Raw genomic sequence first — 17,849 nt, 5'->3', positions numbered from 1 at the left:
AATAGACTACCTTCAAATCCCTTTATTTACTTTTGAAAATCTCAAATTATCCATACTTTTAATTAAAGGACAAGAAAAAATGGCGATGGAATGATAAAACCTTTTTTGCTCTTCTTAATAAAAATGGGAGTAAATTGAAAATTTTAAAAATGAAGAGAGCGATTTTGAAGATAATTGATTCACAAGGGTAATTTGAAATTAACCCTATGTGTGTGTCCTAAGAAATATTAGATTCTAACAAATCATTATCCGACCAGCCTAATTGTGATCTATTTTCCCAATTTATTTGGAAGAAAGCCTCCTTCCATATTACAAATGGAGGGAGACTTTAACATCACTTCCCCTAGGATGGAGTAAGCCACCAAGATTATTGGTCGCAATTCTTTATGGCAATAGTAGCGCTACTTATGGTGAATGTATGGTATAAATTGTTCTTGTAGTCTTATTTTTTAATATCAAATTTTCTATTACAAATTAAACAAAAATAGACAGCAAAGGAAACAAACTTTGTAACACAAAAATCTCCAATCAAGAGATTGGGCAACGGATGGTTATAACTTATCACTAATAAGTTCAGTAACATGCATTCAGCCGTACCATAGCATGACCCAAAAGCAAGGGTCACATAAATAAGGAACCGTCCATATCTGCTCAACCACGGCCTCATAAATGCAAAGCATTTAAAACTCAATAAAACTTGGCTTTCAATTTTCAAAGGCACGTGGTGTGCGAATGGCTCCGGGTTAGGGTTTGTCTTCACATTAATTCCCAAAAGCTGGTGCCTGGTAGTTGCTATATCAATTCACTGCCTTTGCTTGAACAGCTTGACATTCTCGTCACTTGGGTGTGTTTTTGCGGATCATATTCATTGTTCAAGTTGGTTTAGTTGGCTCTTGGCCAATTTTCTCCCTACTGCAATGCTACTTTTGGCCCAAGGAGACTAGACTACTGCTTGATTACACCAGGGAGATAATTAGTCGTTCACAATTTTCAAAAGCGGCGTGAAAGTGGGAAAAATAAATAATACAAAAAGCATGCCAATTTATTAAACACATAATTGTTGGGTTACCTAACACCAACCGACGAAGAAAGACTTCTCTATAAATCAAGTGACTATTTCCCCAAATAATAAAAAAAAAAAAATTGTAACACATGTACATTATAGTTTTCTAACACTGTTCATATGCCATGTTTTGACTATTTTCTTCAAAAGTATCTAATTAGGATTAAAGATTATGTCTCTTCGGATTTTCAATTGGGAGAACTCTCAAGATGCAGGACTTTGTCGCTAAGGGTATAGTCGGGTTGGTAACAGATGAAGTTTGTAGCAACTGACCACATGGAATTGAGTCTTAGGAGAGGTAAGGAAAAAATTATTTAGATATGACTCACTCTTATCTTTAAAAGAAAAAAAAAAGCAGGACTTTTGTGTCGGGATGCCTAAGGCTCGAGATATTTAGAATCCCAGAGATAGAATGTGAAAGCTCGGTGAATATATGTGTGTGTCGCACTTTATAAGTAGATTTTTGTATTGTTGTACATGTGATTATGTGTAGATCGTAACGATTAAAAAAGAAATGTTCGATAAGTCTTGTCGTTAGGACAGGGAATCGGATCAGATTCGGATACTCCAATATCCGATCCGATATAATTTGAGAAAATAGCGTAGCATCTCTCTTTTTGACAAAAAGTAGATGGCAGCATTAACGAAAGCTCGGGCTTGCTTTGGCAAAATTGGCCAGCCCTTCAGCTTTTGGCAGCTGGAACCTTTTCGAGCAAAATGACAAAATTACCTTTTTCCGGCTTGCTTACGTGTCATTGTTTATGTGCTAAGATTCCTGAATGTGTTGTGTCCCCACCACCACCACACCACCACACCACCAGACCATGCCTACTCATTTTCTCTTAATCACGATATGAATGTTCGATATTTTTAGCCATTTGATATCACGATATATAACAATGGTTTGTGCCTTTCGTGGGTTGGTTGGCACTGTCATAGCCGGACCCAACATTTAAATTATTAGGGTATATACTATATTACTAAGTTTTAAATTATTCTCATTTAAATTTTTCACTTAAAAGTTTGAGTCATGATTTAAAGAACTCCGGTGGTAGATAGAATAGTTATCATTAAATATTATCTTGACTTTTAGTATTTATTCTAGTATTAGATTGTTTGAAATTAATAATTCAAAATTTATGTCAAATTTTTAAGTTAAAACTTTAAGTTGAACAACCTTATCTTGTTATTAATTTGTAAGGCTATTAAACTATTTAGACCATTGGTTGTGTTAAAAACTCTTTTCTTATTATGAAAGAACTAAATTCTGAGTGCGAGTTCAATTACTTATAACCAACTCATTTATCTCTTATAAAAATTGTTATACTCATAATTTTTATCAAATTCGACCCAATGACATAAACAAATAGACCCTTTGAGTCCGATGACCAAAATCCAATGACATATCTTAATCTAAATATAATAAAATAATACAACATCTTTTTACCTAATTTTGTGCAAATCAATTGCTTTCATAGTTTGCCTTTGCCAAAAAGCCATTGATTTGGGCAATGGAAAATAACTTAGCTTGACCAAATCAATGTCTTAACTTTGTCTACTTTCGATTTCATGGAAAGATAACTTAGCTTGGTCTACTTTTACTTTCCATCGTAAGTTTAGTTGTTGATATTTCTGACTTTCACTTTGAAAAATAGAACATTGTTATGTTACGTTACATTATAAATTTATAATGTAGCCAAATTATAATCTCTGCTCCCTTTATGTTTTGGAAGAAAGTTGGGCCAGCCCATCGTTGGCCCAGAGGCCCAGAGGTAGAACTCCCTTGGGAGAAGATTTTTAAATTGCTCGGACAGATTTTTAACGTACTATAAATTTGTGTATCTAATATCCGAAGAAATATCGTATTACAAAGAGTTGTGATATTTGACTCTCTCAGTATATTTTATCAGCCCCTGCTAACTATTTTTATGCTAAAATCTACTTTATCCTCATAGTAAATAACTTTAAAGGGTAAATAACTTTTAAGTGCACCTACATGATAATTTCTATTAATATCTAATTTAGCTAATCTAATTTTTTAAACCCCAATTTCTTTTAACATTTTAAATTATTATCTTTTCTCAAGTATTATATATTCTATTTTTTTTAATTATGTAAGAAATTAATTTACAATACCGAATAGAGGATGATGAAGAAGTATCTAATCTTTTTTTATTGTTATGGTAATAGTGGATAAAGTCCTTTGAAAAAAGAGAGAGATTATAGTGATTGTGAAATTTTTTTATTATTTCTAAGATATATTTTATAAGTTTTATGTGATGGGTGATTGCAAAGAAGATAAAAATTATAATTAGGGTAAACTCGGGATTAGATAGAATATGTCGATAGAAAAAGATTAGTTTAAAATTTTTAATGGGGTTAACTGAAAAATGTGGGCTAGTGAAATATGATGAGGAGTTCAAATATCACCACTTTGTAATAAAAATATCTATAAATTATAAAATTGTGGTAACATTATATATCACCAATCCTTATTTTTTAGTTAACCCTATTAAAAATTTTAAATTAATTCTTATCTGAGCATACTCACCAAATCTCGAATTTACCCTTATTAGAATTTTTATCTTTTTTCCTAAGCACCTATCATATAAATTTTATAAAGTCTATTTTAAAAAGGAAAAAAACTCTTATAATTACTATAATCTCTCTCTTTCTTTTTAAAGGTTTTATCCATTATTACCATAATTATAACAAAAGATTTGATACTTCTTTATCATCCTCTATTGAGTATTGTAACTTAATTTCTTAAATGATTACAAAAGTAGAGTATATAATATTTGAAAAGAGAAAATAATTTAAAAAGTTAAAAAGAAATTAGGGTTTAAAAAATTAGATTAACTAAATTAAATATTAATAGAAATTATCACGTTGATGCATTTAAAAACTATTTACCCTTTTAAAATATTTTATAAAAAGGATAAAAAAGATATTAGTATAAAATTTATTAATGGGGGCTGATGAGATATAATGCGGGAGTTAAATACCATAACTCGTCATAAAAACCATTACCCTACAAGCCCAATTTTGATGTATATTCCCAATTTGTTTGGAAGTGAGCCTTCTTCAACATTTACAAATGGAGAGAGGCTTGACATCCCTTGCCCTAAGTTGGAGTGAGCCAGCAACAAATTATTATTGATCGCAATTCTTAACGGCAATAACAGCGATACTTATGGTCAACGTATGGTGTAAATTGTTCTTATAATCTCATTTTTAAATATCAAAATTTTCGTTATAGATAGCAAATAAAACAAGCTTTGTAACAGAAAAAGCCCCAAGCAAGAGATAATTAGCAAATGAAAATTTATAAGTTCAGCATGATGCATTTGACTCCCTAGCTGTACCATAGCATGACCCAACAAGCGAAAGGCAAAACCCAGGGTCAGCCTTTCTGTAAAAGTAAGAGTAAAACTGGTGACTTTTGGGGAGAACACATAAATAGGGAACCGTCCATGTCTGCTCTACCACGGGCTCATAAATGAAAAGCATTTTAAAACTTAATAAAACTAGGCTTTCAATTGCTTAGGGTTAGGGTTTGTCTTTACATTAACTCCCAAAAGCTGGTAGCTGTCATTTGTAATGGCTGCCTCGCCTGCTTATACTTTGTCACATGACATGAGTCAGCTGAGTGTGCTTTTGCGGATAGCAGCAATGCATGTTCATAATTCATTCTCCCAGTTGGCCTGGTTGGCTCTCGCCGCCCACTTTCCTCCACTACTTCAAGGGCTCAAGGCCGCTTTTGGTCAAAGGAGACTACAGCTAATCAGTCATTCACAATTTTCAAAAGTGGCATTAAAGAGGGAAAATTAATAATGCAAAAAGCATGCCAATTTATGAAACATATAATTGTTGGGTTACCAAATACCAACCTAAATGTGATTACATGTTCTGTGGCCGTATTACAATTTACAAGGCAAATGTGTCTAGACACTCGGGATCAAAGCTTAATGGGAAGACTAAGAAATTTTAAGACTTGAGGCTTGGACCGTCCATACAAGAGCTGAATTGTGTGTGAGTAGAAATAGAATGTTTTCTTGATTTGAACTCTACTGACCTTATAAAAATCTGTTGCATGTAAACTTTAATTATAGTATATGGGTAAGATTTAATTTTTTATTTTTTATTTACTAATTATTAATTAACACTGGAGTTATTTGTTCAGTGCATGACCGTATTAGAATTCGTTAGTAAATCTTGTATTCAATTCAAAATCATTCAACACTAAAAGATTCATATTCGCAATGTGTTGCATTGCACTTGACAATAGCATAATTATTAACTTATGATGATAATTAATTACAATTTGTATTATAAATTTATAAATGTATTATTAATTTATGGGGATTATAAATATAACAAAAATAAATGGTAATAAAATAATAAGAAAAAGACAAGATTAAAAAAAAAAATCAATAAGAGCCGACAAGAAAACACTAACGGAGTTCAAAGGCATGGGCATGGCACCGCATCGGTTGTCATGGACCACACGTGCCAAAAAAGGCCAACCTTACGGCTTTTGGCAGATTCAACCTTTTACGAGCAAGATGACAAAATTACCTTTTCCGCTTCACACGCTAGCTTACGTGTCATCGTTTACGTAGTAAGATTCGTGAATGTGTGCTGTCACCACCACCACCGCACCACCAGACCACGCCCACTCATTTGCTGTAAATCACGATATGAATGTTCGATATTTTGACCATTTCATTACACGATAAATACGCTAACATAAAATTGGTCTGCGCCTTTTGTGGGTTGGAATTCGATAAAAAAAACTAGAATATGCATATTTAAAATTACATTATTGGTTTAAAGAAATTTAATAGCCGGTGAATAGCATCATTTGATACTATTTTGACTTTTAATATTTATTATTAAATTACTTAAAATTAATAACTTAATTAAAGTTAGGATAACCCTTAACCCTACGCTATTAGTAAACTATAAAGATAAATTAACTAGTTAGACTATTGGTTGGGTGAAAAAAAATAATTTATCTTAAAGAACTTGAGTTTGAGTACTTATTACAAATTCATTATTTTTTTATAAAAATATTTATAAGTGCAATGGAGATTACAGACCCGTTTGGGGCAACTGCACTGCCACCACGCAGCTGCTCTCTAGGCCAATTCTAGGGGAATACATCTATGTTAGTTATAAAATTTTAAAACATACTCATTAACTTTGAACTATGTTCTAAATGTATTTGTTAATCTTATTATAATATCAGTAGAGTAAAATGTGATATTAAAGATGATTAAAATAATGGTTCAATTATGTTGGAGTTCACTTATGGTGGAGTACGAATCTCAGCCACATACATAAAGTGATAAATAATAAATAATAACTTATAATAAATTTTTTACTATTTATCACTTTATACGTGTGACTAAAATTTATACTCTACCATAAATAAATTCTAACATGGTCATAACCTTAAAATAAAAAAGGCGTCTCAGTAATATGCACTAAAATGGAGACTTTCAACGAGAAATTTCTCACATTTAATTCATTCTAACCCACAAGCTTTTGTAATTCAAATCTTGCTCTCTGCTCACATCCACACACCCACAAACGTTGACTGCTAAAGTCGACCAAAACGTCTCCGTTGGCCTCTTGGCCTGTGATCCTCGCGCATGCCACGTGCTGTTGCTTATGAACCACCTTTTGTATGACTGGAACCGCAATGTCATTATTTGTTGATCAAAGATATTTAGTGTGCACTTCAGGAATTGTCTGCGTAAGCCATAAATGACCACATTTATACCAATTTAGGATTAAGATTCAGAATCTTTGAAGGATTTGCTTGAGCTTGCTGTAAAGTCATGATTATGATTCAGAAAAAAATTGACTTTACAAAATAAAAAGATGATTACAAAACATGCGCTGCATGCAGATCGGTTCTAAAGTATTAGGGACTTTAGGTAAATTTTTTTTATGAGGTAGTTTTAAATTTAAAAACTTTAAAATTTAACAAAAATTCAAAATTTAATCAGTTTTTAATTATATCTTAAATTTTAGTAATAATCAATAAGATATGAGAAGTTTCAGAAAAGAAAAATAGTCAAAAGATATCCTTTTTACTTTCTTTAGAATCATTATTTCAAGAAATTTTTTTTTTTACTTCAAAAGTTAGCCAATAAATGTAACAAACTAATAATTTATTTCTAGATAAAAGTGCAAGAAATTCTTTAATATTAAATAATTAAGTTTGTTTTAAAAAATTAGAAAGATAAATAATTTATTTTTTTATTGGTAAAACTAATAATAAATGAATTAATAATTAGACAATATAATTAATTATAGCTCTTTAACATTAGACTTACTGACTATAAAATTTGCATAAAAAGTCTTAATTTTATAATAATTATTAATTAGATAGAGACTTAGGAATAGGCTTTTTATTATAAGTAACTTATAAAATATATCAACTTTGAGTATTATTAGGAAAAAAATAGGACCTTCCTAAAACATGAGCCTTAAACAACCACCTAGTTCACTTATGTTTTAAATATGGGTCTTAGATAGTTAAGAACCATATCTTAGGAAGATCTTATTTCTTCCCTAACTAATACGAAGAATCAATATATTTTTTTATACAAATTTTAGATGTATGGCTACCTTAAGTCAGTAATTCTTCATAATGCTTATACAAATATTTTTCCTTAGTAATACTTAGAATTAATATATTTTTTATACAAATTTTAGAGATATGGCTACCTGAAATTAATAATTCTTCTGAAAAGCTTGCAGCAAGTGAAATCAAATTCGACTACAAGATTTCAAGTTAATCAATCATTACAACTCTGCGCTTGACAAAATCGCAACACTTTTGAAGATATGTGGAAAGAAAATCACCAATGAAGATGTGTTCAAGAAAACATGCTCAACATTTCATGCTTCAAACACGATTCTGCAGTAAGTATATTGAGCTTGTTAACTTGATTGGCACGCGGCGAGAATCATTGACATGGCAAGGTTACAGTCATCCTAAAGATTGCGGTTAAAATCATAATTGTAATCACGTTCTTCAAGAAATCATTAAATTATAGAATACATTTGAGGTAGCATGTCAGCCATACAATAAGTAAATAATGTCATGACGCGTGTGTATTTATTTTGAAAAATCATAATTTAAGTGACGGTTGTATTAAATTTAACTACACATATCATTCATGTATTAATTAATTATAATACATATGAGATATTGTAGAATTTCTCCACGATGATAGTACACATCTAGACATCTCAGACTTGTTCAAATACATGATGCGTAAACAAGTTACTTAATTGATGATGGAGATATCCATACCAATCAAGAATGTTTATTAATTTTTATGAATTTATTATATTCCTATTCGATTTGTATTTCAAATATGATATTGACTAACATACTTTCTTTTGAAAGGAGTATGGATTTGTTTTTCAGGAAATTATAAGAAATTTATTCTTATTTATTTATTTAAAAGGACATGCTATTTCACACGTTGCAGTGTTGATTCGCTTAAGGCCTACAGCCTATTACCATTATTCCCCATATTCCCCATTGCAATTGATAACGGGTCATCAACCTAATATTTTTCATTTACACACTTTTTGTTGCGATATATAAGTGCCGGTTGCACTCTTGCAGTACATTGAGATAGAATCTAATATCGTTTGAGAAATTTATCCGAGTTTTATTAACTCACCATATATCATCCAGTATCTTGAGCGCATAACGAGTGATCTGTTTACCCATACGTCTCATTCAATGAGACAAAGGTTTCATCAAGAGCGAGAAAAAGCGGCCTCATCATGATGTTAGGTGAGAACATTCATGGCATGTGATGTATATGACCCGTTTTGATTCCTGCACCACTCGGATTAAATATAAAGGTTTGAGGATCATTTGTGGAGAATTACAAACACTGGCTAGATGCACCTACAGTTGCATTTAGAGAACCCAAGTCATGTACGCCAATTGCGAAATAAATGGCAGGTGATGAATTGTCTATTAGCGGGGTAGACATATTGGTTTACTGATTTTGTTTTCTCGAAAGGAAACGTATCATTCTACTGAATTTACTTAGGACAATAATAAAATGTGTTCGGTCTTTGATGAGACCAAAAGGTTTTGAAAGACCTCATGTGGAGGTATATACCTTAAATATGACATAAGCCCTTTGAAGCGGTTCAAAATCATATATTTCTATTGAGTTTTTGATAATAAAGATTTTTATTAAGACAAGTCTTTAAGCATGTCCAGCATCTCTTCTATATTACTTTATTTTTGTTTTCGTCCCACTAGATTTTTTCTTAACAAAATATAAAATACTTATAGCTTAACTAAGATTCTCGATTTGAGATTTGAGAATGCAGCTGCATTAAATACTTATTGGAAGAATTTTGCCACTCTAATAGTCCTACCCAGTCCGAATTTAGATTAGTCGGGGTCTAATATAATTTTTGAATATAAAATAATTTAATTAAAAAAATATAATTAAGATGATGGATAATTTATTTATTTTATTTTATTTAAAAAATGTAAAATAATAACTTTATAATAAAAGCTTAATACAATTCCTCCATTTATTACATATTTATTTTACTCATTCTTTACTTCTTGTTATAATTCTACATTTACATTACTACATATATACATGTGGTTCAAATGGACGCACAAGAAATAGTGGTAGCACCGGCTCCTAGACAAAAGTAACCAAACTTCAACTTTTGCCTTTTAAGTTTTAATTATGGACCACAGACTCCACCTCACATTCTGAATGACCTCTGCAAATGAGGATTCCCCTTTATCTTCCAGAGAAAGCCAAAAAAAAAAAAAAAAAAAAAAAACAAAAATATGGATAACCAAATCAACTAACGACCCTTTTAAATACCCCCCAATCCCACATTCCCAATTCCCATATTCAGTAAACCCCCTCCCCCCTCCCCAACCCTTTCCCCTTGCCATGTCCAAATACCGGCTCACCATTTCTTCTAAACGCCAAAAACTAACACAAACACTGACCACGCAACCTCTAGCTCAGGATCAAGATAAAGCTCAAGACGATGATGGTGATGATCATCAGCCACTGCTTCCGGGCTTACCCGATCACATAGCTCACCTCTGCCTCTCCCACGTCCACCCATCAATCCTCCACAACGTCTGCCACTCCTGGCGTCGCCTCATTTACTCCCCTTCTTTCCCTCCTTTCCTCTCCCTGTACGCCCTCTTCTCTCCTAAATCGAACTCTTCTTCTACTCCAATCCATTTATTCACTTTCGATCCCGTCTCCTCTACCTGGGACCCGCTCCCTCGTCCGCCCCCGGACCCGCCTCTCCACCTCATTCTCCACCACCCTTCTTTCCTCTCCCGCAACCTCCCCGTCCAGTTAGTCTCCCTCTCCGGCAAGCTCATCCTCCTCGCCGCCACCACCCACAACTTCAACCCGGCGCTGACCCGCCCTCTCATCTTCGACCCCATTTGCCGGACCTGGACGTTCGGCCCCGAGCTCGTCACCCCGCGCCGGTGGTGCGCGGCGGGGTGCTCTCGTGGCGCGGTGTATGTTGCCAGCGGGATCGGATCCCAGTTCTCTAGCGACGTGGCGAAGTCCGTGGAGAAATGGGACTTGATGAACGGGGAAAAAAACTCGAGGTGGGAGAAGACGGGGGAGCTGAAAGACGGGAGGTTCAGCAGGGAGGCGATAGACGCGGTGGGGTGGAAGGGGAAGCTGTGCTTGGTCAATGTGAAGGGCGCTGAAGGTGCCGTCTACGACGTCGTCGCGAACACGTGGGACGACATGCGGGAGGGGATGGTTAGAGGGTGGAGGGGGCCGGTGGCGGCGATGGACGAGGAGGTGCTGTACGGTATTGACGAGAATAGTTGCACGTTGAGCAGGTACGATGAAGTAATGGACGATTGGAAGGAGGTTGTTAAGTCGGACCTCCTTAAAGGAGCGCGGCACGCGGCTGCCGGCGGCGGTAGAGTCTGTGCTGTTTGCGAAAACGGCGGGGGCATTGTGGTGGTGGATGTGAAGGCAGCGGCGGCGCCGACGATTTTTGTGGTGGATACGCCACTTGGGTTCGAAGCTTTATCTGTTCACATAATGCCACGGATGAGCAAAATAGGCTAGACTCGAATGTTTGATACGGTGGTTTTCATCTCCTCTCCTTATTTCTAAGTAAACACAATTTTCTTGGGATTGATTCACGAATTAAATTTTAATTGTATACATCATGTTAGGTTTTAGTTTTCAGTTAGGCCTTTGTTACCTTAGACAATAAGGTAACAAGGTCCTTTTAATTCTGTTTATACGTATCATTCTGCTCATATGTTTCGTTATCTTTGTCACCACAGTATCACCCGAGAGCTCCTTGTCATTTTTTTCTGGTAGATAAGTGTCAAGTACAGATCAATTCATTCTTGTTTGATACAACTGGTTCAATCAAATGGGCGGACGGTTAGGTTTTGTTTTTTCTTTCAGTTGAGGTTAAATGAGATTTTTTTTTCCCCCCAATATCATATGTTGAATTTTGAAAGTGAAAATTTGTCTTTTTAGCACACTCTGTGTACAACTCTACATGGTGTGGATGTTGATCCCTAACCGTGTTTGAAAGGTCAAGGAAGAGAAGAAAAAGATTTGATGATCCATGTTGGTTGCTTCGAGTTAAAGGCACAGACAAGACGTTAAAGCCACCACTAAAACTGTGCCGATATCTCGTGAGAAAATACTTGTATCTAATCAAGGAGCGGACCCCAGAGCATTGGTTGCTTTGCGCGTCGTGACAATGCCGTATTTGCCAAATTTACTAGATTTTATTATTATTATTATTTTTTTCGTTTTAATTCTCAAACAACTTAGCTGGTCACCCTTGCTCAAATCTAAAGACGAGATAAGAGGCTGTTCAAATCCTAAAACAAGGGAAGAGATTTGTTCGAGTTTTATCCACACTCTTACCTTTGGAAAAGACACCGAATATTTGTCACCATAAACTTGAGTGTATAAATACTTTTTTTTTTTTTAGATTTATCATTCCAATTTCAATCCTGTCAAAGGTTAAGTCCCTCAGATTGCTAATACAACTAACTGCTGTCCAAGTCAACTTCAGAAAGTTCAACAAGGTAATTATTAGTTGTACATATCCTAAATTTTTATCATCCCAAATAACCAAATGCAGGATTCATGAATTAATTAATGATATTATATAATTAATTTATTTAAATTTATAAAAAAATTATCAATTAATTAATAAATATCACATCATTTAAAATAATTATTTTGGATAAAAAAATTTAAAATGTCTCTCTACCGTTTAGCCTAAAATTTAGTCAATGAATATTGTAGTATGAAATGGTTGGCAACGAGTGCGATCGCCGAAGGGCGTTAGCAGTTATTCATCTGTTTTCATATCGCCAAATATCAAAATTTAATAATTTTGTGGCTCTTCTTTTTTCTTTTTCTTTTTTTTTTTCCTTTCCAGGTCCTGCATATACAATAATATATAGAACCAATTAAGTAAAGAAAACCCAACAAGAATTCCACAACCACAAGTTCACACCCCACATTGTATATATGTCAACAGATGCGAAGCCAAGTGACAAACAATACAACAGACACTTTGGATACAGGACCAGCCTGGTTTATTATTATTATTATTTATAGTGGTGGGCAACTGATAAAACAGCATCAGATGCCAAATCCAACCAAAGCAGTGGCATCATGTGAACCAGCAGGCGGGAGAGAGCATTTAACTCTCAGAGCTGTAAGAGGTCTCGCCTGCTGAAAAGCTCTCTCTTTGAAACCGCATCATCTCCTCATAGGCCCATTCAAGACTAGGGCAATAATGAAGTGGCGGATTGAACCTGCTATCGTTGATGTCATCTGGCAGAAAAGCTCCATTCTCAATCAGGAATCTAACAGCTTCCTTCTTTCTTTCCTTGGCTGCAGTGTGAAGCGGGGTCCCTGCATTTACATGAGGAAGACAATAACAGTTGAGTAGCAATAAAAAGAGTAATTCCTTTTAGTATGTCAGAAGAGAAAAGAGTGTGAGGTGAGAGGTGCCAATAATATGGTTTCTTATAGGAGATACTTACAGCCGCAAGCACCCTTGGTTCTAGCATCAATGTCAGCGCCTCGCTCAAGCAAAACATCCATGACTTCAAGGTGCCCACCCTGAGCAGCAAGGTGGAGTGGAGTCACCCCTTTTGATTTGGGGCCCCATGCTGCCACATTCACATCCATTCCTTCATCAAGAAGTTGCTTTACCTATACAAAAAACCCATGCTTAACTACTATTTCCCATAATGAAATGCTTAACAAAATTATCCGCAATGAGTAGTTGCAGCTATCTTCAGTCATAACAAACTTAAGAACTTCCTCTTCCAAGAATATAATGATGTTATAATAATGTAGCACAAAAAGGAAACAAAATGTTTCCTGCTGCCCACGGTGAAACCATCTTACTTCATAATGAGCTAGACAAAGACCTTTAACATCATCTGAGTTCCAATAACAAAAATAATGAAATACTAACATTCTGTTGAGTCAAATGATTGAAGGGAAATGAGGGAGGAACACCAAAACACAGCCCCTTCCATTCACTTGAGTGGAAAGAAGAAGGCAGAAGGAAAGGAATAAGAGCAAGAATATTTATCTTCCTAACTCTCCATTTTCGTCCACGTCTGGCATGTAGAAATGTTGCACTATGTTGGTGGATTCAGAACGGATCCTAATCCTTCCAAAATCATTCTCTCAACCCAAACAATGGATGTACCCTTTGTGAATCAATACATATTTTACAGTTGTCATCATGGTCACACAAGCATTCCTAGTAAGTTCATCAGAACAAGTAGGGTAATGCCCTTACAATTTCTATTAGTGGTAACAATTCATCAACATACCAGAAATGGATATCTCCTTAAATAAGGTGTATCTGCAAAAGTTACATTGTCAATCAAAAGCATACAAAGCATCTCGAACACAAAAAGATACTAACAAATTTGTCCGACTAAGAAACAAGCTCCAACAGGGTTATAATACAGCATGTGGAGACAAGTGGAAATTACATTTAAAATTTTATCAGAGGCGCATAAGAAAGTATTCACATGTCCATGTACCTCCATTATACACAAGTATGGACAATAATTTTAGCCCAACAGTCCATTGATACGCTAGGCATCAGAGCATCAGTAGAAACAGTTCATAAAATTCTTCTTTTCAAAGACAACTCACCGCTGTCTATTTCTCAGAAATCTTAATTAAGAAATTTAACAGTAAGTCAAAATATTATATCAAGCAGGATCATCTAGTAAACTCTGTTCCTGAAAACTATCCAATATGAAAATGATGTTTTGAACCTAGAATTAGAAAGATGAAAGTTGCATTTGTTGAATATAGTTTCTACAACTGAAAACATCACCACACATGTATATGGTATATTATATTGTTTTTGAAAATGAGTAAAACAATTGTTTCAAGAAAAACATGTTATCCCAAATGATTGAAAACAAAATACTTCTGTGGAACAATTTTGAAACAACATATTCTATTGTCAAAAAACAAGGTGCCAAACCCATTATCCACTTTGTCTCCCCCCCCCCCCCCCCCCCGCGCCCGACAACAACAAAAAAAAGAAAAAAACCCAAACCAAATGGCATGTACTTCTGTCATATGAATGAACGAATGAACTAAAACCCAAAAGCTACTATCTTTAACTGAGTAATGCAAACCGATCCAGCATTTATTTGATTGTTTGATGGAATCTACCGGCGATGTTTTGCCTGACAATTATTGGTCTTTGTTAATACACATTGTTACAGCCCTTAGAACAGCAGGTGATGGTAAATGAAACTAGTGAATGTTCATAATTTTCCCTCAAACACAGTACCCCAACCCTGAATCCTACCATTAACCTTACCCCTAAAAAACAGTCCAGAAAAAGAGGCAGATAACAGCCCGGTAATCTATATCATAATACATAGATGCATTTGCACTATGCCACATTCCCATCATGCACAAGAAACACAATATGCTAGCAGAACTGTATGCACGGAAAAACTAAATTTAGCAATATGGATGACTAAAAAACAATTTTTTTTTTCAAACTGTACATATAAATACATTTATTTAACTATTTCCTATGTGGTAGGAAGACCTAGACAAAATACTAGCAATAACGTCAAATAAAATGACAACCACCATACGAAACAATAAACAACTAAAATAAATAGGCCAAACACCAAGTGCAGGGTAAAAAAATTCTATAAACAACTATCAGCAGCTCCAAGTGAACCATATACAAATTCAGAAACTGAGGGTGATTGTTGGCACACATATAGAGATAAATTTTAGGTCTTCATTCAAACTAATAACTATATCAAACGAAATGGAGAAGAGTAAATTTAGGATGAAACATAACAATAACCTACCAGTTTGATATCACCTTTACGGGCACCGATATGAAGAGGAGTCCAGCCCCTATCGTCAGTATCGATCACTGACCTAAAGAACCGCTTCCTAGAAGCCTTACGCTGCAGCGTAAACGGACCCAGTTGCTCATGCACCATGCTTTCTATCATCCTTCCTTCTTTCTTTTTCTCTTAGTTAATTAATTAATTACTTATATATCAAATTTAAGCAAACAAAGAAAGTTTTGATTGATTAATTTTTGCTTACGATTTAGAAGCAAAACGAGAAAAAAGAAAACGCGAAACGACACCGTGAGATTGGCTTACATGATAAAGAAGAAATACGCAATTAAAAAAAGGAAAAAGATTTAGCGGGAGTGATTGGCAATGCAATAGGGAGAGAAAGGATTGAGGCCGGGACCGAACACGCGAAGATTCTGGCGGATTGTAATTGAGGAAGTAGCAGATGAAGATAATATAAACATAGTAATTGATTCAAAACCCTAACGAATTTTAAAATTTATGTCGAGATTAAGTGAAACGCACAGAGAGAAAGAGGGAAATCGATTTCGAATTCGAAGAGAATAAGGTGAGAAATTAGACGAATCCCGGGTTGATTTGGAGAGAAATTGGAGGAAACATCAATAAATTTGTTGTGGTTTTCTGGCTTTTCTTCGCTGTTCTTTTGCCCTAGACGGCGAGGAAAGAGATGATCAGAGAGAGATTTGAGAGAGCGACTGAGGTTATGAAATTTTATAAAGGGCCAGAAGATATTTATTTATTTATTTTAATTACCATTTTGTATTCTTCTCATCCTAGTAAATATTTTGATGTCTTTTATTTTTTATAAATATTTTGGTAATATATTTTTGTTGTCATTAAGGTACAGCTTAGTTGTAATTAGAATTCTATTTATATTTTTAGGTTTTAACTCCAGGTACTAATAATTGTTAAGATGTTATAACTTTCAAGTTTAAAAATTATAAATGAAATAAAAGTAATTAGTGTGTATAAATATGACTTTTAAATAATAATTTTAATAAAAATATTATAAATTTTTATGATTTTGGTAATAGATCAAATTAAGTTAGGTTATGTTTAGTATAATTTTTCAAATAGAATTTATTTAATTAAAATTTTTATTTGTAGAGCTTATATAGGTATAGTTTTTACTGAAAATATTTTAGCTATTTAGTTATCAATGAAAATCTTTATTAAATGTTATAAAGTTACTTATTAGACAATGTTTTTTAAAGTTATGTTATGAAATAAATAAAATAAGATTGTGAAATAAATTAAGAACATTATAATTTAATTTTTTTTAAAAATACTCTACAACCTCTAGGCCAAAAAATCTAAAATTTGAGTCTTTTAATAGAGCCAAAATATCTTATTTTATCTCTAAAAACTTTATTCAAAATACAACCAAACAATACTAATTTTTTTTTAAAAAAAGTTATAAAATTAAGGGTTATTATCCTTTCACTACTTCAAAATTTGACAAATATCAAATAACTACAAGAAATATTGTCCTCTATCATTTTCCCTACTATATCTTTACAAAAAAATCATTTTACTATTTTTTCGTTACAACCATTAGTTGACTAATAAAATACTAATTTTACCCTTCATGATTAAAAAAAATACTTGAAACTTATTTACAAAATCAGCTCTTCCACATTTATTCGATTATTTAAGTTTCATTTTCAACATTAGGAAATAAATATGGAATCATTAATAAGACAAATTTGTAATCCATATATCATAATTCCATAAAAAAGAAATATGTTGATATTTTTTATCCATTTTTATAAATAGATTACAAATTCGTCTTATTAATGATTCCATTTTTATATACTACTATTGGAAATGAAACTTAAATGATCGAATAAATGTAAAAGAGCTGATTTTGTAAATAAGCTTCAAGTATTTTTTTTAATCATGAAGGGTAAAATTGATATTTTGTTAGTCAACTAACTGGTCAACTAACAGATATAACGGAAAAATAATAAAATGATTTTTTTTTGTAAAGATATAGTAGAAAAATGATAGGGAACAATACTTCTTTTAATCATTTGATATTTGTCAAGTTTTGAAATAGTAAAATGATAATAATCCTAAAATTAAATAAACACTTTTAACTATTAGATAAGTCATGCTAAATATGCATATAGTTTTTAAACTATAATAATTAGTATTTATTAAATACTTTAAATATTATATCTTTTAAATTACATCTATTCCATTTTAATATTAAATAGAACCTTAAATTATTTTCATTCTAAAGGTTATTACTTTTATTATTAGGGGTAACAGATTTGTCACTTATAATAAAGTTTAATTAAATTATATCGTTTAAGGAACGACTTTATTAAA

General features: G+C 33.3%; 2 protein-coding genes across 2 annotated transcripts; one reads left to right on the top strand and one right to left on the bottom strand.

Annotated features, from left to right (window-relative positions):
- Positions 1 to 9,984: 9,984 nt before the first annotated feature.
- LOC102629641 (F-box/kelch-repeat protein SKIP25) lies at positions 9,985 to 11,315 on the top strand. The gene has a single exon (XM_006471497.4). The coding sequence runs from the start codon at positions 10,036 to 10,038 to the stop codon at positions 11,197 to 11,199; it is 1,164 nt and encodes a 387-aa protein (XP_006471560.2). The 5' UTR covers positions 9,985 to 10,035; the 3' UTR covers positions 11,200 to 11,315.
- A 1,288-nt stretch (positions 11,316 to 12,603) lies between these two features.
- LOC102629924 (phytochrome-interacting ankyrin-repeat protein 2-like) lies at positions 12,604 to 16,228 on the bottom strand. Its single transcript, XM_006471498.4, has 3 exons — positions 15,495 to 16,228; positions 13,161 to 13,332; positions 12,604 to 13,029 (listed from the first exon to the last, which is right to left on the bottom strand). Exons 1-3 carry the CDS (start codon positions 15,642 to 15,644, stop codon positions 12,815 to 12,817), a joined length of 537 nt encoding a protein of 178 aa, XP_006471561.2. The 5' UTR covers positions 15,645 to 16,228; the 3' UTR covers positions 12,604 to 12,814.
- Positions 16,229 to 17,849: the final 1,621 nt, after the last annotated feature.

Source organism: Citrus sinensis, chromosome 5 (assembly GCF_022201045.2).
Source record: "Citrus sinensis cultivar Valencia sweet orange chromosome 5, DVS_A1.0, whole genome shotgun sequence".
Taxonomy (NCBI): Eukaryota; Viridiplantae; Streptophyta; class Magnoliopsida; order Sapindales; family Rutaceae; genus Citrus; species Citrus sinensis.
Note: the sequence above shows the minus strand (reverse complement) of the source record. Positions and strands in the feature narration are given on the sequence as shown.